Source organism: Cyprinus carpio, chromosome A25 (genome assembly GCF_018340385.1).
Source record: "Cyprinus carpio isolate SPL01 chromosome A25, ASM1834038v1, whole genome shotgun sequence".
NCBI lineage: Eukaryota > Metazoa > Chordata > Actinopteri > Cypriniformes > Cyprinidae > Cyprinus > Cyprinus carpio.
This window is the reverse complement of record NC_056596.1, coordinates 11974237-11997727: the sequence shown is the minus strand read 5'-3', so window position 1 is coordinate 11997727 and position 23491 is coordinate 11974237. Positions and strand designations below refer to the sequence as shown.

At 35.0% G+C, this 23491-nt stretch overlaps 1 protein-coding gene across 1 annotated transcript in view; it reads left to right on the top strand.

Moving 5' to 3' along the window:
- The window catches only part of LOC109100632 (metabotropic glutamate receptor 8-like), a 92581-nt gene that overhangs the window by 50818 nt on the left and 18272 nt on the right, over positions 1–23491 (top strand). Inside the window, exon 5 of the mRNA XM_042715545.1 lies at positions 14632–14832. Coding sequence (XP_042571479.1) covers positions 14632–14832 — 201 coding nt within the window. The remainder of the gene's footprint in view (positions 1–14631; positions 14833–23491) is intronic.

The following is a 23491-nucleotide window of genomic DNA, read 5'->3' as shown; positions in this document are numbered from 1 at the left end:
CTCCAAACACCCTAGCAACAGCATAGCAACAAACTAAAAAAAAAAAAAAAAAAACACTAGTAACTGCATAGCAACATGCTGAAAACACCCTGATACTCTAGTAACTGGATAGCAACATATTAAACCAGCTACATAGCAACATTTTTCAAAACAACTAAAAAATTATTCACAAAACAACAGCAAATCAACACAATAAAAAAAAAACTAACCACAACAACCTAATAACATCAAAAACATAAGAATGTAGCTTAGCAGCTGCTTAGTAACATATTTGAACTCACTCCAAACCCCTTAGCAACTGCATAGCAACACATTAAAAATAATTACACACTACACCCTAGCAACAACATATAAATAAATAAATAAATAAATAAAACACCTATATCTCTACATAGCAACATGCTGAAAAAAAACCCAACACCCTACATTTTTCAAACCACTCCGAACACCTTAGCAACCATATGTCAACAAGTTAAAAATTACCCACAACACCCTAGTAAATGGTAGCAACAAACTAAAAAACACACAGAATACCCTAGTATTCTGTATTGCAACATACTAAAAAAAAACCACACAACACCCTAGAAACAGCATAGAAACCAACTAAAATCCACTTAGAACACCTTAAGAGCTACATAACAACAAAACCAAATGCCTTAACAACCGCGTAGCAACATACTAAAAAATTACCCACAACTAGCAACCACATGTACCAAACTAATAAAAACACTCAGAACAACCTAGTAAAACACCTTGTGACCACATGACAACATGCAAACCTAGGTAAATGCATAGCAACATACTTAAATCCACTCGTAACACTTTAGCAGCTGCATAACAACATTTTTCAAACCACTCCGAAACACCTTGTGACCACATGGCAGCAAGTAAAAAATGATCCCCAACACCCTTGCAACCACATAGCAATAAAATAATACAACACCCCAGTAAATGCATAGCAACATGCTAACAACACTCACAATACCCTAGCAACCGCATAGCAGCACACCATAAAACATTATGAATACCATAGCAACCACATAATAATGCCCCGGCAACTACCAACAGTCTAGCATTATAGCAGTGACTCTTGAATGGGCAAATACTGTATACAATTTTTTTGAGAAAATCTACTTTTCCTGATTTCAGAGCACATTTATAGTCACATACTGTGCACTTAATCCCGTTCCAGTTGACTCGGACTCTACAATTAGCATTACACATCCAACATTTCGTTGTCCTGAGAAGTACATTTTGCTGACTACAGCATCCTCCAGACAGAAAAAGTCAAGTGAGTGATCTTTCTTTATTCTGTTCATATAACAAGTACTTTGGACTAAATCCCACAGAAAGATGTCAGTCAAATGAAACTGGATTTACAAAATGTGCGGCGATGGGGTTTGCTGGAGGACAGCGAATGAGCAAAATCTCTGGACTCAGCTTGCCTCAGTATTTTGACTAGTAAGGAATTGAGTTTGAAAGCGGCCTGTGTGTGTAAGACTTATCTGTGGGATTGAGGCAGGCAGCGGCAGTCTGAATTGATTTTATGATCAGCCAGAGATTGAGGTTTGGTGGAACCAGTGAGGCAGCTTTATTCAGAGCTCGTCTGTGGATTTATCAAACAGCTGACTCTGCAACACGTGTGGTCAGTGTTCACCTGTGTGTGTGAAGAGCAAAGAGAGCTCCATGAATATAAAATTAACCCTGTGAAAGTGCTGATATCACACGGTTTGCTTTCACATGTTGCAGTGTGTATGTAAGGCAGGCGTGTCTCCATGTATTGATGTCTGTGGTTGTGGGATACATCTAATGTGTCCTACATGTTGCATCAGACCTGGCAGGGAAGCTAATGGATTTTGATTTTGTATTCTGTTACATTCACTTCTTACGTGATGTGTGTGCTATAAATTGTGTGTGTGGATGTTTCTAGTTAGAATTCCTTTGTCAGACCAACTGTATGGGATTGGCCTTTTTAAAGGAACATCCTGTGATTTTTTTTTAACTGAAATCAACATGAAATCGAAATCGACCCTATTTAGTTTCTTAAAGGGATTGTTAAAAATTCTGCATTATTTACTCACCATAATGTCATAAACCCAAAGGAAGATTTTTTGAAAAATGTCTCAGTGTTGTTTTGGACACCGTTGACTTTCATTGTATGGTCAAAAAATACTAAATGATTAAGAAATCATTAATGTTATCAATTATAAATTAATTGTTATTGATAACACTTAAGTCATTAATGTAAATGATGACAGAATTGTCATTTTTGGGTAAGCTATAGCTTTAACAAATGTTCTTATTGTTATTGTGCTGTTTAACAACTTTTATTCTCTGCTGACATCACCACGGACACTTCAGTTTCAACTGACGGTGGTGGTATTATGGTCATGGAAAAATCATTATTTGTTTATGAAACAAAAACTTTTGAACAAATCTTTTAAGTGAAAGACTCAATCCTCCATTCTCGATTAATTCATTCTGAAATAGGGCTGAAATGATTAGTCAACATTATGGACAGCCTCGACAATAAAAAATGGTGACAAAAATTTTTGTTGTCGAATAGTCGTTTGATCTCGTATGACCAATCATAGTTTGGTGCTGTAGCGCAAGACTGTAATTCAGCTCTCCCGGAATGAAATTCAAGAGAAGACACAGACTCCGCAGCCAACCTGACACTGCTGAAATCAGAGTTTAAATGAATATGTAAATATGTGCTGCGTGCTTTCCTCTCAATAATAAAATAAACGCTCAACAAACATAACAGAAGTGAGAAAACAGCAGTTAAGAAAGCATTCAATCATAGCAATGTGGATAAGTTTGCACCAGCTCTGCAATCAGCACTCCAGTCACATCATGTTTATTTATATAGCGCTTTATACAACAGATTGATTTAAAGCACACAGCTTAACATTATTAAACAATAATCAGTGTCAGTTTGCATAGATTAAAGCTTGATCCAATTTAGGACTGTTTTGATTACTATTACACTATAAGGTGTTTTAAGAGAGCTAATGTTAAGAATAAAATAATTTATCAAAAATAAAATGTCTTAGCACTTTATTTTGTTCAATATATGACTTCCAAACGGAGATGCTAGGCACAATGATACATCATTCAGTCAGCAAGTTACTTCTTCATACAGTTATTTAAAGGTTGAATGAGAAATTGTCTCTGTCATCTCATTTTGTGTGCCAAATATATTTAATTGTATTGTAAAAAATAATTGTAATTGTACTATAGTAATATAATTGTTTGACATTTATGATTACCTTGTTTTATTTATTAGTTAGAATATGTGTAACTCAGTATTTTAAGTAATTGTAAAAGCAGAATAATAGAACAAAGCCCACTGATTAAATGAAATAGTCGATTAATTGTTGTAATAATAAATAGATGAATCGATTATCAAAATAATTATTTGTTGCAGCCCTATTCTGAAAGTTGTTTGGTCAGTTTTCATTTGTTTTCCCTTAATGGATCCTAAACCAGATTGGAATTTTGCTAGCGCTCACATCCAAAGTTCAATAAAGTTTTATGAACTTCACAAATGCTCTTTATTAGATCGCTGCTCTCTCTGCAGACTTGGTGCAGCTGTTGCTTTATTGTAAATGGCAGGTGAGACTCCAGAGGGCATGTAGGTGCAAAGAGTTTGTATTGTAGGAGCAGCTACACCCACATGCTTTCTTTTTCAAGTGCTCTGATGCTAATAACACAGCAGTGGTACAAGTAGCAAGAGGCGATCAGCTGAATGGATCCTCACAGGGCCCTGAGTAGGCACACACTTACATATGCAGGACCAGATCTCAAAGTTAATAGCACTCACATCCCCTCACCGAAACCCCTGCCATGAAACGGGCCACTTTTTACGACTAACTTATCCGCTGCGGTAGGAGTGATTATACAGGAGTGTCAACAAAACATTCACAGTATGTTCCTTTTCGGATGAAGTGGGAGCCCTGCGCTAAGGAAAGTTCAGGAAATTGATTCAGAGGTCAATCAAAGTCACAAACTTTTGGGCCGAATGCTAATGTAAGACCTCCACGGGCGAAAAAGACTGCATCTGAAGTTTGTACGTCTCTAATGGCTGAGCATGAGGTGGGTGTCCTTGATACTAACATTGTTCTCCTGTTCGGAAAACCATGTAATTTGCTCGCACTGTCATTTAGGTTCATTCGCGAGCTTTTTTGTGTGTGTGTGTGTTCGTGCGTGGCGAACGCTCCGCTGAGTTAAGAACCACTGTGTGATAATTAGTGTTTAGTGCAAACTTCCACTTGAGCGAGGATAAGAGGACACCGTGATCATTGTCAGACAGTTCATTGGAGAGAACACTTTCGATAATGATTTTGAATTACCTGTGTGCTCTTGCCATCAGTGGACACAGAGACTTTCGGAAAACGAAGCCATGTGGAGACCCAAGTTAAAATTGACGGATGATAGATACAGTAGATAGATAGATAGATAGATAGATAGATAGATAGATAGATAGATAGATAGATAGATAGATAGATAGATAGATGGATAAATGGATGATAGATAGAAGACGTAAGTGGGGTCATGAGAATTTATTGCTTAAAAGGAATGACCCATTAACATTCTCTTGTCTCACGCTGAGAGAAAACCGCTCTCAAGTAAATTCCCTGAAATGTTTGGGATACACATGAGAGCATCTGGTGTAGGCAGCCTGCATAATAGCACATTTTTCTCAGCCCTCTCGTGCACCTGCATCACAGCCTTTCACTATGAAAAGGCATCTAAACGCAAAGCGTCTGTGTTGGGTCTGAGCTCCACTTATGGTGCTCATCACTTGCCTCAACTCTAATAGCTCCAAGCCCTTTTATGCAAGCGCGAAATGGGTGTCCGCAGGAAGAATGAAAGCAAGCCAAAGATGCCTGTTAAGTGGAGGGCACTTGAAGACATTTCAAAAAGTACACCTTTGTCCGTGTTTTCTTGGAAGTATAAAAATTGCATGCTTTTTGCCAAATGTCTTCTGTGAGTCATGGCAGAATTAAATGGCTAACTCTTCATTCTGTTCTTTTTCGCTCATGGCACGATGAGAGGAATGTGAACCGTATTGTTGAAGTGTGCTGTCAAATCAAGTACTTTTGATTCTGAACGATGTTACCTGTGGAAGGCATCCATATATGAACTGAATCTTTTTGAACCGCTCTTGAGAGCACATTACCTTATAAAGCGTTTATGCTAATCCAGGCCCCATGTACTTCTGTAATGCATGAAGGCTTTCATTATTTTGACAGACAAGAAACAGTATGAGTACGAAAAAAAAAAAACATAGAAAACCCTAGTCATTTGTGTCATCTTTGTAGCTAAATTAAAAATATAATAAATTATAATCTGTTTTACATAAGGAAGCCGGGTTTAAGACTGTATGTAGATTAATGTAGACTTGTAATAAAGATTAAAATGTATACTGTATATCAAATACAGTATGTGACAAAGCCTATATTGTTTAGAGGTTGCTCTTTTATAGCTCAGGAGACATAACTGATCCTCAGATATTTCTCATAAAATTCATTACGAAAAATAAAATACGGGCTGTACAATGAATGTAGATATAATTCAGATAATTTGGTTTTGGAAGAATTTGATGAGAAATGTTTGAACTCATATTGATACTGACTTTTGGTGGCTGGGCAAATCCAAGAGCAGTTAGAGACGTTGCTGAGATATCTTTGCTCTGAGGAGACACATCTGAGAAGAACATCTTGAGTAGAAGTTTCCACTTACTCTCCACTGTTTCCTAGGACAGCGGTTCTCAATTCCAGTCCTCGCGCCCCACGGCTCTGCACATTTTTATATGTATCTCCCTTCACTCCAGATATTTGTTGTATTCGACCGTTAGTGCCCTGCGAAGTGGACATCACAGGATATTCTGTCATGATTCCAGATCATGATTCCATGCTCCGAAGGGAGCATATATGTTCCATTTAATGGGCATTAAAGTGTGCAAGATGTGAATTTAAATATATTTTTTTATATTATGTCACACTTCACAAATCTCTAATAAGTTTCGTCTGTGTGTGAAGACGCTTCAGGCAGTGGCGTGGTGCAAATCCCTGAAAAAGTGTTCTGAAGTGAAATAAACTTCAACAGATTTCTCTTGGTCAGGGAGTAGGGAGCAGTGAACACTGTGTAGGGACCCGGTCAATTGGAACACAGTTCATGCATGAAATGTTATTCTAACAAGCTGCTTATCTGAATCAGGTGTGTTAAATACGAGAGACATGAGTGGAGGGCCGCCAGGACTGGATTTGAGAATCACTGTTCTGGGAGAAACAAATGAAGCATCCCATTTGTGATTTATTTGAAAGTTGTGTAGCAGTATCCTGATGGTTTGATGGTGAGTAGGGAGTTCTCAGATTTAAGGAGAAACATTTGAGACAAAGTTAACACTCAAATGAAACATAATTTCATTTGAGTGTTAACTTTGTCTCAATTTTTTTTCCTAAAATTCCTTAGTATAAATAACATAAACTTTTTAAAATAAAATTCATGTGGTCAGCATAGCTCAAATCATTCAGCCTCGGAAGAATTAAAAAAGAAATGGCTGAGTTCATGACTTTTCATTGCAGACTTTGGTATCTTGTCAAATCTGAGCACAGCCTGAGATGTTGTTGAGCACTCTAGAGGACACTAGGTGAGATTATAAAGTTGCCATATGAGGTGAACTAGAAGAAACAAGTGAGACATCTAATTTACAATATATTTAAAAGCTGTGTCGAAGAAATGTAATGGTTTAAATAATTTAACCATTAGAGTATCACCTTCGTCTCAGATGTTTCTCCCAAAATTCCCAAGGAGAATAGAGAATAGATACAACTGAGACAAATTAACACGTACAGCATAGCTCAGATTATTTGGCCTTGGAAGAATTACATGAGAAATGTTTGAGATCATATTGGGTTCTCAGTTTAATTATAGTATCACCTTTATCTGAGAAAGAGACAAATGAGACAAGAGTGTAGTATTGTGTAGTATAGCTCAGGTAATAAATCTTGAATAAATCTGAAGAGAAATGCTTGAAATCATATTTCATGATTTCAAACTTGTATACAGAGGAGATGCAGGTATTTTTCTTAGAAGAAACATCTGAGAAGCAGTGAAAAGTGATTTATTTAAAAGTTGTGTAGCAGTTTAAGTTTAAATAATTGAGTTGGAGGTAATACCAAAGATTTAGGTTTGAATCAAGACTTCCATATCCCATCATGCCCTTGAGCAAGGCACAATCTAATGTGGTTAATCCAGAGGGTGGCTGTGTCTGCAATTAAGGAACTGTGGGTAAGAAGTCGCAAAATGACAGGTAAATACATAAAGTTCCCATTATGCAGCACAATCATTTCACGAAAGGCTCTCATTGTAATGATTAATGTTTAAGATGATCACAATTTTTCTTGTGCCTGTGCAGAACTTCTGTCACTAGCTAGTTCATGAAAATTGCCAAAGGGTTTCCAGATGCAATTGAAAGCAATATTGCAGCTTGGGAAGTCAGCTACCCAACCTTCAAATGAATGCATGATAATTAAAACATAGCTGCTGCAAATTATAAGTGCCATTTGTATAGAGCGAGGTCTGATGATTTAGTCTAGTCAGGTAGCCATCACAGCTGTCTTCAATAAATGTCTTCAAGCTTAGATTTCATTAAAACTCTAAGATTTAGCATGCTACTTTTCCATCTGCCCTCATACCTTTTCTATCCTGTCAAAAAGCGGGGCAATATTACCATCCTATGCAAGTGCGTGGCCTGATTTACATTGCTTTTTAATTGGAGAAGAAAAAAGGTACATGTGTGGGAAAAGGAATCATGCATCTGACTCCAGTGCAGTAGAATCTGCAGTTATTCTGCCATTGAGACAACAACATAAACAGCAGCTCATATAACACATGCCCTTTTGTTGATATTCACTTCAAATTGTCATTTTTAATAAGGAAACCGAGGACCTAATAAATGAAAGTGCTCCAGCTACGAGAAGCTCTAGTTCCACTTCCTCATTACTGTGAAATGTTCAACAGATTGACACTGACAGGATTTCCCAAAACCCTAAAAGTCAATTGGATTGTAAATTAGGCGATTTCTGTCATGCTATGGCCCCTGTGCAGTAAGGAGTTACGTCCTCATAATGTCTTTGTCAGTTGTACTGAAGCTGTGTTGTCCATAATGACATTTTCTTCCTCCTTCCTATCACTTCTGCATGATAAGTCTTCATTGTCACATGATGCTTAAGAAAAAAATTCAAATATAAATTAGTAATTAAATTTGGTGCTAAAGAAACATTTCTTATTATTATTAATGTTGAAATGTAATATTATTGTATAAACAGTGATATATTTCTTCATGATTTTTTGATGAATAGAAAGTTTTCAAAAGAACAGCATTTGTATGAAATAATATTTTGTAGCATTATACATGTCTTTAGTGTCACCTTTTGTCCATTTAATGTGTCCTTAAAATACTAATTTTGTATTTTCAATCCAATTATGTGTAAAAAATATTCTAACTGACAAAATAGTTTTTGAAATAAGTTTGTCATTACTTATAAGTCATAAGTTATTTAATTGTACGGTCAGTGTAAATGCATTGCATTGTGGGATATTTCACAGTCACAAAATTAGCCCAGCAGATGTCAGTCAATTTCTGACATTTCATCACTGTTCTGAAGCTTTAAAATATGACGAACAACTGCAGCTATAATGTCACTCTATTAATGGAAATGTATTCAAAGCTATCAGAAGCCAAAATGGCCTCTGATGTTGTTGTTTTTTTTTTTATTATTATTAATCTCTTGATGATAAAAAAAATCTCAGTAATTAATTTGACATTTATCTAATTTTCCCATCTAACCACGGCAGAGCTCAATAAGGCAATATGTATTGGTCTCATCCTGGGCAAATTGAATTAGGGCCTGTAAATGAAGTTTAATTAAGATGCTGGTTTTAATGATTGGGCTCTGTGTCCTCTGCATTGCCACTCATCACTCATTTAGACAAAAGATCCTTCCCTCTCAAGCCTCCAGACTTACTCAGCCTTCAGATCTGGGACTGATTATGAGACTAATGTGTGTTTGGACTGTGTTTTATGCACAGAATGGCTTGGCTTAACTGTATGCATCAAGATTTGCCATTCTGACTTCCAAGAGCCCACTTTTAAAATTGTATGGGTTTAAAAAAAATCAATATTTAAATTCAGTTTCACTGTGGATTTTTATAGTGTTGCTTACCTGTGCAAAACTCCCACAACTAGGATGTTGTGCGTACTGTAGTTGCAGAGATGTTTGTAAAATGTTTCAGAATTTATTTCTGTGATTTTCTTTGTATATTATATAATTTTATATTGTATTATACAGTATTAGGAAGGTAACTTTAGATATGTAATAGGTTTAAGATAACAAGTTACCCATTCAGAATGTAATAAGTAGGCTACTGTAACTATTTCAGTTACTTCATTAAAGTACTTGTAATGTAACTGATTACATTTTATTACTTTTCAGACTTTAGCACTTCTTTTTGCTTTGAGATCATTCTGATTTTTGATTTTTAAATTTCCGGCACTGGAATCCATATTTATCATATGCCATGGTGACAACTCAGGTTTTAGCCTAAAGCTTTCGTCCGCAATGTGGATTGATATAACTGGCAGACGTGCTGTGCTGCAAAGTAAAACAAGAGAATCTAAAGCATCAGAATAGAACTGCTTTACTAAACAGTCTTTAAATGGCAGGAGGCATTGTGCACATCAAAACAAGGGAAGCATCAAATTAATATTATTCAGCATATCCTAGCTTTTTACAGAAAATATTTAGAAGTAACCCCCTTTGTAATTACCATTTTCATAAGTAACTTTAATTACAAATTTTTCTCAGTAACTGTAACTGATTAGTTAAATTTATTTTGTAATTAAATTACGTAACGCTGTTACATGTAACTAGTTACTCCCCAACACTGATATTATATTAGTCTATATCATATTGTATGTGTCAAACTGTGAATTGGTGAGGTGGTGAGGATTTTTCACTGACTCTTTCTTTAGGTTACACTGTTACACCCGTAGATGACGACAAATGAGTGTCATTATGAGCAGGAGTGCACTGGGACAAAATTTCAGGCCGGGAAATTTCACACTCATCCAGGCCATCCCATACTCCCACAACAAATTCTGAAACAATGATAACCCTATTTTTATATATGTAGCGAGAGGCGTCAGGTACTGGAGGGAACTGTATGAAGCACTAACAATTATACTAACTTTCGACTACGCCACCCGGTATATACCGGGAACTACCAGCCCCAGAACAGGGGGCTAACAGGCTCGTTACTTCAATATAAAAATTCAAAAATTCAATATAAAGAAATAAGAAATACAACAAAGCTTTATTCAAATACAAAAAATTTAAAAATTCAATACATTAACATCGAGGGCGCAATATTCACAAAAAAGAATGGTTTGCGGCATGTTAAGATACATCGTGTATACACTCACTAAACAAAGAGTGACAGCATTTTTAGTGGTAATGAGCACTCTTTGCAATCTTTTCTAGTCTATGATCCATTTAAAATGTAGAACTTTGTTTTTTCAGCCACACACACGTTGCAAAAGTTAATGACATCTGCATATTTATGTGGGATTCACTCTCGAAGTAGCAGTGATTGACACAATGACCAAAGCAATAGACGGGAGAAAATTGTGAAAATGGGCATTAAGACTAGAGCACCCTCACTAATTTTAGAAGCACCTCAGTGATTATTTCTGGAACCTGGTTAATACGCTTTTATTGCAAAACTATATACAAAAACAACAAAATACAAATGCACTTAATAAAACAATTGAATAAATGCATATTTATAAGTTAAGCACCTAACTAAAATAAGTACGCTATTAATAAAATAAATAACTAAAGAAGGCTGACTCATAATCAGCTTGCTTCCATTTAATGAGATAAGCCTACTCATCTGAATTAGAAAAAAAAGCACTTCTAGTCTTCGGTGATGCAAGAACGTTTGAGCATACACGTAATCTCTGAGCAAAAGCAGAGCCAATTCATAAAAGAACAATGTATAATTTAAAAGCACACATCCAGTTTTGTGTGAGTGAAGGAAATCCACTTGTGAGTGGAGATTCGTGCTCGCGAAGTACATGGAACACGTAACATTATGCGCTCTCGATATGTCAAATATCATGCTATAGAAACCACCTAAAATTAATTATAAAGAGGAGAAGAAAGCAGCCCTAGGCAGCTACACATGCCAGGATCCGCCACTTCCAGATGCAGTTAGAAATTTACTAAAAAACAAGTATACCAAATTTCAGAGGGGGTCGGTGCCACCCCCGGCCACCACGTAGACACGCCTCTGCAAATTTCAGAGGGGGTCGGTGCCACCCCCGGCCACCACGTAGACACGCCTCTGGGGAGATGGCCTGCTGTGATCTTCAATTCACACACCACACTTAATACCCACACACACCCACTCTGGTGAGGTCAACTCAAAGAAGCATGGCACTCAACTTGAACACCTTTAAACAGCAGCTAAACCCCTCCTCTATACACTTTCCCCCTCACGCTGTTTACAAGGAAAAAAGAAAAAGGACAAACAATAAACACTAATGATTAGCTGGTACTAACCAGCCCCAAATAAAGAAAGAAAAAGTCAACAGTTCACAAGCATGAAAAAAAGAATACACAAAGACAATATTCAAATCAGTCTCACCTTGTAACTCAATATAGATTTAAACCTTAAAAAAAATTATATTACATACAATACATGCAAAACAAACAAAAAAAAAAACAAATCAAAAGAATGAAACAAACAGCTCCAACTCTTCGGCGAGTAATTGTCCAGGGCTGCAGCTCTTACACTTCCTCTAACACTTCCACGACTAAATGTCCAGGGCTGCAATTATAAAACACACACAAAGTTCACTCCAATAAAACGATGACCGGAATAAGCCCAGGCAAGGCAGCAATGCGTTACGTCAACAGACGCACACCTCATCCCATAATATAGAGGTGAAACCTTTGATCATGTCACTCAACCGGAAGATGTTCACAACGCAGTACTATGCACGGTCGGTGACCATGATATGCATTGGGTTGTGCGTTGATGAGCTCAAAGCCAGGGGCAGCCTATGCACAGCAGCACAACGCAGAGACGGCACTCCAGATACTCTCCCATTCATAAATGGCAACTTCCGTAAAGGGGCGTTACGGGTGACAACGCATCCCAAGTGATAAAAACTTCCCCATTTTATACCATGACACCAGACTGCTGATAGGTTCAATATTTTCACATGACACTGGCCAATGATCAACACAGGTGCATTGTTTTCACATGACACTGGCCAATGATCAACATAGGTAGACTGGAGTCATGCAAAATAAATAAAAGTTCTTTCCTGAACTGCACCTTCACTTCCATTTTCCTTTTCAGTCTCTTAATGTCTTCTGATAAATGTCAAAATTATTACGATAACAATTGCATCATATTTTCTTTATAGTAAAATCCTAATACCGAACATGTTATTGCATTATAATGAGTCATATTTTTACCTTACGAAAATTACCCATTGCTAATTTTTGTAATGGTTGTGGTGTTGTCTGCCCTAGCTCCCTCTAAATCTATTATAAAACGATGTGAATATTTGTCTGCTAAATTACTACTGTAACATTACAACAGATAATAATGATGTCCTTTAGCATACAGTGTTATGAGTGATGAGTAATGCATTGCTACTGCTAACAGGTGCTAACAGTTTAATACTTAACTAAGTAAACAAAGATGAAACTACAATAGTCTATTTACAGATGAAACTGATCTGCACTTGAAATCCTGAACAGGTCAGTAGTTTTGCCTCACTGCTCCACCTGGGTGCTTCCCATCTATTCTCAAGTCTCTTGCATTTATTACTATGAGCGAAACTGTTTGGCGGAGAATGAAGTTTGCACGAGAGCAGAAGCATAGCATTGCCAGTCACAACTACTATTTCATGATTTATTGTATTTTTTTTTTTTTATTATTCAATGGCGAATCCGGAAATATTTGTTTTAGTACATTCGACAGGCAATTATTAATATATATATAATTATATACTGTATATATATATATATATATATATATATATATATATATATATATATATATATATATATATATATATATACAGTATATATAAAAACAGGGCAGCAGGCCAAATCTGTTGCCAGGCCACCGGGAATTCTCCCGGTTTTCCCGATGGCCAGTCCGTGCCTGATTATGAGTGAGTCATTAACTCATTCTTTCAACCAATTCATTCAAAAACATTGATTCATTCTGAAACAAAACAAGCCTCTATGAGTGAATCACTGAATCATTTACTTAACAAACAACTGTTGTTATGAGTGTATCATTGAATTAATTTAAAAACAGAGATTTATTGAGGAACAAACACAAGTCACTGAATCATCCGCCCAACCGAATTGTTCAAAAAAACTGATTAATTTAGGAACATCACTGCTGTGTGTTTCTCGGACACTTGCAACTACACTTTTTGTTTATTGGACTGTTGTATAAAAGCAGTGTCACACTTGCAATTGTGTGGTGATTGTTAATGTGATTAGTTCTATGGTTGTTAACATGATTTAGTAAATTGTTTTTATTTTAATCATCTATTTATTTATTTATTTATTTATTTTAATCTTGTTCTAAAAGTTTTATAAAGCAGGATCTTTCAAGCACAGTAACGCCTTAAATCCCCTGGGATCTCATAGCCATGTTTGGAAGCCAAAGTCGGCTTCATTTGTGCAGTCTAGAGCCTTATTTCAAGTTCATAATCCAGTCTTTGCTTGAACAAGATGAGAAACTGCTCCCTCTGGTGAGATAAAAGCTTCCCATTCAGTTGAGTTGTAAATTCAGTCCACCACAGAGATGCGTTGTATTTTATTCTCTGTAAATGAGTCTAAATAAATTCCAGCCCGACAAGTTCAATGATTGAGCAGTGCTCCGCTTGGACTTGTTAACTTGCTCTCTGCTACTGCTACTTTTTTAAAGCTCTCCTTTGTTGCTTTACGCAGGATTTAACATAAGTGGGTAAACGGAGGTATCAACACTCCAAAATTAACTTTAGATATTATAGAGAGTCACGGCAGGGTCGGCTTTCAGATTATGCATGTGGGTGATACTGAAAACACTGAGTTAAAGCTAAGTAAAAAGTATTCGAACTCAGGGTTTGTAGGAAAGTTATACGAAAGTCTTTGCTTTGGATTCGCACTCATGTTGTTGTAGTTTGTTTTTGTCATTTTCTCTTTGCTAACCTCAGTGGAAAGGTCACTCCATCCGGCGCTAATAAACTAATTATCGCAGAACACGGCATGAATTCATCATCAGGCATTGAGGCATTGTGTGAATTAGTTTGGCATGTTTTGGAAAGAAGAAATTGCATTGGGAATCCTTTGAAAAGCTTTGCCAATAAATTAAACTTGCATATAAATGAATGCCTCATCCCAGAGTCAGCCAAGATCTTGCTCCAAACTTGGTCATGTTTAGGGAAACAAATGAAAAACAGGATCTCTAAACTCGTATGGGCCAGATTTGAGAGCTTAAAAGTTTTGCACTGGACTCATGTCGTCTTTGTCTTTTTTGCAGGCTTGGAGAAGGTCGGCAGGGACTCCACTTACGAGCAAGAGGGAAAGGTGCAGTTTGTGATGGATGCGGTGTACGCCATGGCCTACGCGCTGCACCGCATGCATCGGGACCTCTGTTCGGGATATCCAGGCCTTTGTCCCCGCATGAGCAACATAGATGGCAAAGAGCTGCTGGGATACATCAGAAATGTCAGCTTTAATGGTGAGAAACATCCGCTATTCTAACACATTATTCTGCTGCTCGGTTTAATTGGACTGCTGAAAAGCACACTTGAACCTCAACCCCGATATTTTAATTGATTTGCATATTTTTTTAAAAGCCACTTTTGTTCATAATCAGTAATGTTTGTACTTTGCTCCTGTTGTGTGAACAAGCAAGTTTGTACAAGTTTGTGTTTGTACAATCTCTTAATCATTCCAATTATTATTTTTGATTTGATTTAAAAAATGTTTAAGTAAATTTGAAAGATAAAAGAAAAATAATAAATAATATAAAATGTATAAAATAATAAAAAAAACTAATTTATCAGATAATAATTTATCAGAAATGTTAAACTTTGAAATCACATAGCCCTTATTGCATATACATAAATTAAATAGTTCTTAAGTATTATTTTTTTATTTATTTTATATTAATTTTCTTTAAATAACCTTTTATTTTTGCTACTTAAAAATGTTAAGGTAAATCATAATAAAATAAAAAACAAAGAAATTAAAAATTCTGAAACTTCAACCGTGATAACTGTGATTTATTAACTTTTTAAAAGCCACCTTTGTTCATCACTTTTATTTAATTGTAATAAGTTCTTAATAATTTATTTTTAGGATTAGGAATCAACTGGTTCCATTAAAAAAATACTGTAATTTAATTATTTTCATGGTGTGTGTTTCCAACGGTTCTGGAATGTCTTCATCTACCGAAAAAATAGAACTAATAAAGAATTACTGAATTTTATAATATAAACATGATGCAAGTCTTGCTTTCAATCGGTTGTGATTTTCAAGCATGTTATTGTTTTGTGTGTGATAAAAATCTATTTATATTTTTTCATGGTATGTACAGTATGTAAATTCACAGACATTCACAGACACAAAAAATTGAATACAATGTGTACTTAAGAGAAATATCAAACACAGCAAAGTTACTAGACATGATCAATTTAAATATATAATCTAAAAATACATTTAATGATTTCTGTTCTGATAATTTGAAATCAGGCTTCTAGGAACTGGTTTCCATACAGTGTTCATTCTTTTCTCTCGAAATGACTAAATGAATTGTTCACAGAATCTTCATTTAGTTCTGTGCGATTCACTTCCCTACGGTCTCTCCGCTCTCCTCTTCTTCAGTTCTGCATTCTGATACTTCCTGTCTCCCTTACATGAACTCCTCACCTCAGCTCATCCACACACACTCACACACCTCTCTTTTTAGGATGTTTTATGCTGCTATATTTTGTTGCTTCATGCAGTGCAACAACAGTTCTTCAGTACAGGTCTCCCCTTTCTTGCTAGATCATTTTTTGAGTGATCTTCTTCATAACCACGTCCCCCACATCCACCCCTTCTATTTTTTTAGCCTTTTTCTTTTATGTAGATCAGAGGTATTTATGCAGTATTGCTGATGGTGACATGCCCACTTCCTCTGCTTTCTCATACAGTCTTGCTCCTTGCTTTAACTTTTCAAAGCATTTGCACCAGTGTTATAATCTAATATGTGAATGAAATGTGAATAACACATATTGTGAAGTTAAACAGCATGTACCAGCATTCACAATCCATTTTACGTCTGCAATATGACACATTTCTATGTGAAAAAGCATACTTGAGGCAGCATTGTTGGTGTGGGTCTTGATTTTATCCATTGTTATTTGATTGGATTGTGAAAAGTCTTTGGATTTGAATGACTCATTGCAGGCAAGAAAAATATAATTTTCCTCAGTTCAGTTCACTGCAGGATTTTAATGATTCCCACTATAGATGTTTTTTCTTCTTTTGAGTCATTTGGTCAAACATTTATGGATACTACTCCATTCTGCTTCATGTACATTTCAGTGCCTAAAAATGAATAAAAGAACAGCCTGGTTTGACCAGTTTTACATTTGCTTTTGGTACTGAATTCATTTGTACATTTTATGACGCTGTGAAGTCTTTGAAATAAGACTCCCAGACATTTGACAAACTGTTTAGATGGAATTTCAACAAACCGGATCTCTTTTATACTCTGCTAGCTGGAGATTCTCCTGCTAATAACACCAGAAAGGATTAAAATAGAACCAATTAATTAAATTACATCAATCAAATTACCAGTATTATTATACAGATAATATCTATCATTATTTTATATCATTCTATATATCCATATATATATACTGTTATAGTATACTGTTATAGTTTGTTAATATTTTGAATTGTATTTTATTAAAAAAAAATTTATGCTTTAGTTGTTCAGTTTTCAGTTTTAGTTTTAGTTATTTAGTATTTCAGCTGTGTGTGTGTTCATTTTAGTTGTTTTAGTATTCAAGTTGATATTTAGTATTAACACACACACGCACACACGCACACACACACACATGTATATCAGTCTGTTATTTTAGTATCAAGATACTATAACACTGTTTTAGGTTTCATTAATATTGTTGAATTTGTTTTTTATTATCTATTTTAATATATTTTATTATATTATTTCTTATATATTATTATATATTTTTTTAAGTTTTCATAATTTGGGTAGAATATTTATTTAGTATTAATATTCTGTTATTTTTAACAGTTTTTGTTTAATAATTTTTTTTGTGTGTGTGTTCATTTTAGTTGTTTTAGTATACAAGAAAAAAAATAACATTAATTATTATAGCTGAAACATAATTTTTACTTTTTTTTTTATCTCTGTTAATATTTGTTTTATTTCAAGTATGTTTTCTTTTTTTTCTTTTTTTTTTCAATAATAGCCCTGCAAATAACTTGATATAATTACATCACATGCTGATTAATACATAAAATTAATCTCATATCAAAATTTTGAGAAATAATTTTATCTTTAATGCATTATTAAAATAACAACAATAACATATTACATTGGCAGACCTCATTAAAACACTGAAGACTGTGACTGAAGAAGATTAAAAAAGAAAAATGCAGAAAGGATTTCATGACTTTTAGTGTGAAACATGCTAGTTTGGTCCTCAGCGTAATGAATGTAAAACCGTGGCTTGAAGGGTTTTACGCATCTTCACAAACAATTGTGTTAGGATGGACGTAACTGCAAGTGCATACTATTGGCTGGGATCAGTCATGTGATGCTAAACTGTTGATGTTTACGTTCAGACAGATTCGTGAGTCAAATGTAATGTAATGCGAAATGTTTAATTTGTTTGACAAAACGCATTTCAAATGCTGTTTTTGTGTTTTGCATTCATTAACATTCAAAGCGCTGTATGTGTTCGTCTCGCATGCATGAGTGTGTGTATTTGTGCATGTATGAACCATCATGTGTGTTAAGGATCATTTGATGCACATTTGACGTTTCTATTCTGTGTTTTCTTGTATGGAATGCTTGATCAAGGCAGTAAGGGATGTTTTTTTTTCCCCGGCGACAGCAAGAGGACGATTTCTAATCAAGTCAATGATAAAAGCAGCAGATCTGGCGAGTCAAGCATCAACCCCACAACCGTTATCCCAGAGCTATGACAGCTACTGTGGCCAGCGGGCAATTGTCAAGTCAACTGCAATCAGATGCACTTCAGTGGTTTCATTTATATGCTTATTTTTAGATATGTGTGTTGAGCAGAGCTACAAAATGAACATGTCTGTCATGATCGCACCAAATGTCTTGTATGTGTTTGGCTGTATGTATGTTGTGTGTCTTGCACGATTGTGGTGTAGTGGCCAACATATATGCAGGTATAATCCTTAATGTTTTTAGATTTGTTCTTAAAAAAAAAAAAAAATATATATATATATATATATATATATATATAATATATAGGTTACAGTAATATATATATATATATATATATATATATATATATATATATTTGCCAGTGATCTGAAATAAAATTCAATATATATTAAAAAAGTTCCCTTTATAATATAAATTAATATAGTCATTTATTAAATTTTTTCTTGTTGCTGTTGTCCCTGTTCTTTTTTTTTTTTTGTATTTCATTTTATCTCATATATTTTATTTTGTTTTATTTTCAGTGACTTATTTGTATTTTATTTTTTCATTTTATATTATTTTCTGTTTTTTTTTTTCATTGTTAACTTTTGATTTCTGTTGTAAACTTGTTTTTATTTCTCATTTTATTTCTCATATTATTTTTTATTTTCTAATAACTTTTTATTTTTTGTTTTATTTTCATATTATTTTTCATGTTAATGTTTTTTTTTCTGCTAACCTTTATTTTATATTTATTTTGTTTTATTCTCAATATTTAATTTTTTCTTTATTTTATTTTTTTATTTTTTGGTTTTATTTCATATTTTATTTGACTTTTCCTTGTATAATTTTGTTTTCCATTGTTAACTTTTATTTTTTATTATTAGTATTTTACTTTCAGTGCATTTTCCATCGTCTGCTTTACCATGTTTATTATTTTCTAATAACTTTTCTTGTATTTTATTTCATGTTATTTTATGCATACTGAAGGAAACTCAAGTCCTGTCTTTTTAATGAATTCTTTATTTGTCAATGTGTTTTTTTTTTTGTGTGTATTGTGTATTGTGTGTGTGTGTGTGTTTATTCATAGAGAACAGAACTCAGGCCACACCTTTGTAATATATACCATATTTGTTTATTATCTTATTTTAATTAGTTTATTTTAATTAGTTTATTATTGCTGTTTTTTTAAATCTCAAATCTCTTATATATTCTATAATATATATTCCCTATTTGTTCATGTCTAATTTAATTTAATTTAATTTAATTTTTTTTTTTTTTTACATACTAAAGGGAACTCAAGTCTCACCTTTAACATTTGTCCATGTCTTTTTATTTTATTTTCTACTTTAATTGTATCCATATTTACATTGCTTTACATATTTATTTTATTTTAAATTATTTCCATACTGAAGGAAATTCAAGTCCTGCAACATTACAGACATGCTGTGAATGCATGCTGTTTTTAAGTTATATAATTAACAAATGTATATTACGATAACATTCAACATTTAGGAAGAATAAGAACTCTCTCAAGCTAGTCAGAGTGTCTTAATAGCGAGCGATTGATTATAGAGCTGACCTGGAAAGATTTTATTTGTGTTTTCAACTCTACTATCGATTTCCTCTTAGTTTCTCAGCAGCTAAGTGAAAACAGATTATTTAGTAGCTGTATAATGGTTGAATAAATGGAGGACAGGGAAAGGACGTTGTGTGCGTCTGCTGTGAGCTTGTCGGCAGCTAATTGTCTTTATAAAGAGCGGAAAAATCAATACAGAGAGATGAGTTCAATAAACAGTGGATTGTAGGTATCAACATTTTTTCTTTAATATGTGATGCTTTATCTCAGTCTAGGGAAATGGCATCACCACTTCACATCAGACAGCTGAATTAATTGAAGAATTAACATTTTGACAAGGCATGGACTTCCTTCATTTGTCTGACATGAAGGTGCTCTGCTGTCAAAGTCTGGCATAAGATCAAGAATATAATCATTGGCCTGATTCCTGTATCCAAAAACACTGAGCAGGCATGTTTTTATGCTGTGTGTGGAGCTGTAATGCTTAACCTGCATGGGAGGTTGTATTGGATATAGAGTTTAAGACTTGTGAATTCCTACGCTTGTATTTTTGCCTCATCGTTTGTCTTGCATTATAAGCAGCGGCTGTATGAAACTAGATCTGATGTCAAGGGATTGAGTTATACGAGGATAGATGTGATTCTACTGTATCAGGGCACTATAAGGGCAGTGGTCTCGAAATTGGTTTCTGCGCTTGGTTCAATTTCTTGGTTCAATTGTACTCTTCTGCTGCACCAGCAGCTCTCTTTTTACATTGTACTTGTGTATGTTTACATCACCGCTGTAAGTACTGGAAGAAATATATAAGTTGAGTAGACAGATTTTTACAAACAAAATACAGTTAGTTACAAATTAGACAACTGTAACGAACAAACAAAACATAGCATGTTGTTCGAGTAGTACATAAACTAGCGCTACATACAAGTCGTATAAAGAAGAAATCATTTGATCTCGCAACAACTCCGAGAGAAAGGAATCAGAGGGACCGAAGCTTCCCAATCCCAAGTAAGTGACGTGACATGGTGAAAAGGAGATGGGTAAAGAAGAGATGGAGAACTCACGGATGGAGTCTCTAAAAAGTTTATCTCCTGAATGAACCAATGGAGTAAAAAGCTGTCAAATGTGGAAGTAGAGCATGGATAAAGTAAGAGAATGTTTAGTTTGCTTTAACGTAGGCTCAAATTACTTGACTGTCACATGATGAAATAGTATTTTGTCAAGTATATACAGCACGTTAATATAGTAACATATTATATTATGTGTATCATATGTATTCCTGTATTATGTATTCCATATGTATTTATTAAGTGAGGATTGTATTTTAATGTTTAATTCAATGTAATTTTTTCCAATGTTATAGGCTACACTGTGTTAATAGCAACCTCTTGCGTCATTTGGTAAAGAAGTAGTTCACCCAGAAATACTTATTCTGTAATTATTTACTGAACCTCATGTTATCCCATATACTATTTTTTCACTTGGGTCTGAAAGATCTAAGTCTCCTCAAAGTCTCCCCCACCACCCCCTACCCCCAGCCTCAGGTAGTTCAAATCACATTAGCATAGACCTCTCGGAAGACGGAGAAAACACTTTAATTCAGTGAACCAGCATAGTGTTCAGATGTCTTCACTTTTGGCAAAAAAGCAATGCTAGTGGCAACTGTTTTTACAAATGTGGTGACGCAGTTGGCTGCAGTCCATGCCTGGTGGACGTTATTGGAGATGCACCCCACAGAGATGATCTTTCATGCTCTCCACATGACTGAATGTCCTCCTTAGAGCAAAAACTGTCTTATTTACCATTTACTCGGGCTGTGTTTCAATGGCGTGAGCGTCTCGAGCATTCAACTTCTGTTGATTAGGTTAGCACTTCCCGTAAGAGAGCTGGCAAACACACCACTTGAACATGAGCTTCATCAAATAGCTATTAGTATGAATCTCCCCTGAGTCCACGAGGTTGTTGAAGGCGTTTCCCTCACAGGAGATTAATTAAGACGAAACGGTTCAAAAGTAGCCCACATCTAACAAATGGGAATTGTGTGTCTGGCCCTAATAATCGAGCCTGGGACTCCAGGGGTTTATGGAGTTGTCGATTCATCACATATTCCATCATGATTCACAGTTTTGATCTTCTGTGCCGAATGCTCATATGAACTCATTTTGTTCGCCTTTGTTCTTTTTAAATACAGCACACTTGAGCTGATTCATTGTTGATGCTGAATATTATCCACGGTGTGTTATAATGAGATACATCTTCAGGCAGTGTCCAGGAGTGATTCACTCCACTGCGGATTATATTTGCAATGCATGTACTGTGAAAAGTAATGCCGAGATCAAGTCGAAACTTGTGCCTACAGACGCACATAAATTACAGTAGGACGACTCGTTGTCTCTCCATGTTCTGCTTTCCACAGGCCACTTTGAATTAGCACTGTCTAATTTCAAGTCTTGAGAATGAGGTCTAACCTGTGATTAAACCAAGACTTGGCTTAATCAAAACATCTCATCCACCCTTTAATCATTCCTTGTGTATTGTCACAGTCTTTGTACAAGGCGTTTGGATTGCACAAGCGAGAGGCTGCAATCAAGTCGTTGATTGGAGAATGGTCAGTGTCCTACATGAAGATGAAGAGGCTTATGCCAACTTTGTTCTGGATACATAATTTACAACAAAAGCAATGCACAGATAATTTATTTGAGGGACAGTCGCTATGTTTACATGCACAATTTTTGGTTCAATCGGACTGATTGTAGTGTTTACTTGACAATAAATAAAGTGATCGGATTGATGCGCATGTTTATATGTCACAAGCTTCAAATTGGAATTGTTTTTTTTTTGTTTTTTTGACGTGCACACTGCATAAATATAGAGTTTCTCACTGTGTTTACACATAATAACTCTCACTAATAACTCACTCTCCTACACGGTTTCTTTATTTGTTTTTAACAGCAGAATTAATATTTATCCATTTAAGGTTGCCTGTGGATGAGTATCCAAAACAAGGTTGTCCTGCTCCACTTCACAGTTGCTGAGTGAATGGAGAGTTTTATAATGACAGGACATGCATTTATACAACACTTTATTCAAAAGGAAGAGCCTCTTGTTCCGCGTGTCTTACGTCATTACGTTATTTCTGCATCATTGCACATGCGCAGTCCTTTCAGTTTCATGGTTCAGTCTGATCAAGTGTTTACACGCACTCTCAATCGTACTGTAATAGAAGAGGAATAAACCACCCCCTTCAATCCAATCGAAATTTCATTCCGATCAAGCTCAGTCGGACTGTTTAAGGTGCAATTACAAACGCATTACATTCTTACATATAAAACATCCCTATTACAAACTGATTACTTTTTTTCATTTAAACGTAGCCAGTGTGTGATCCGTCTTTTGTCTATGTCTCCTTAAAACTGTTATTAACACATTTAGTGTTAGTCATCATCTTTTTTTAATAACTCTTAAACGTTGAATTAAGAAAATATGAATTCATCTCTCTGTCCTGAATTCATATACTCTTGCTTTATATTATTATTATTATTTTTTTTACCTTAAATTGTGTCTTGTTTTGTTTTATTGTGTTGTTTTGCTTCTGTTTTGCTTTGATGTGGTGTGTATTTGTGT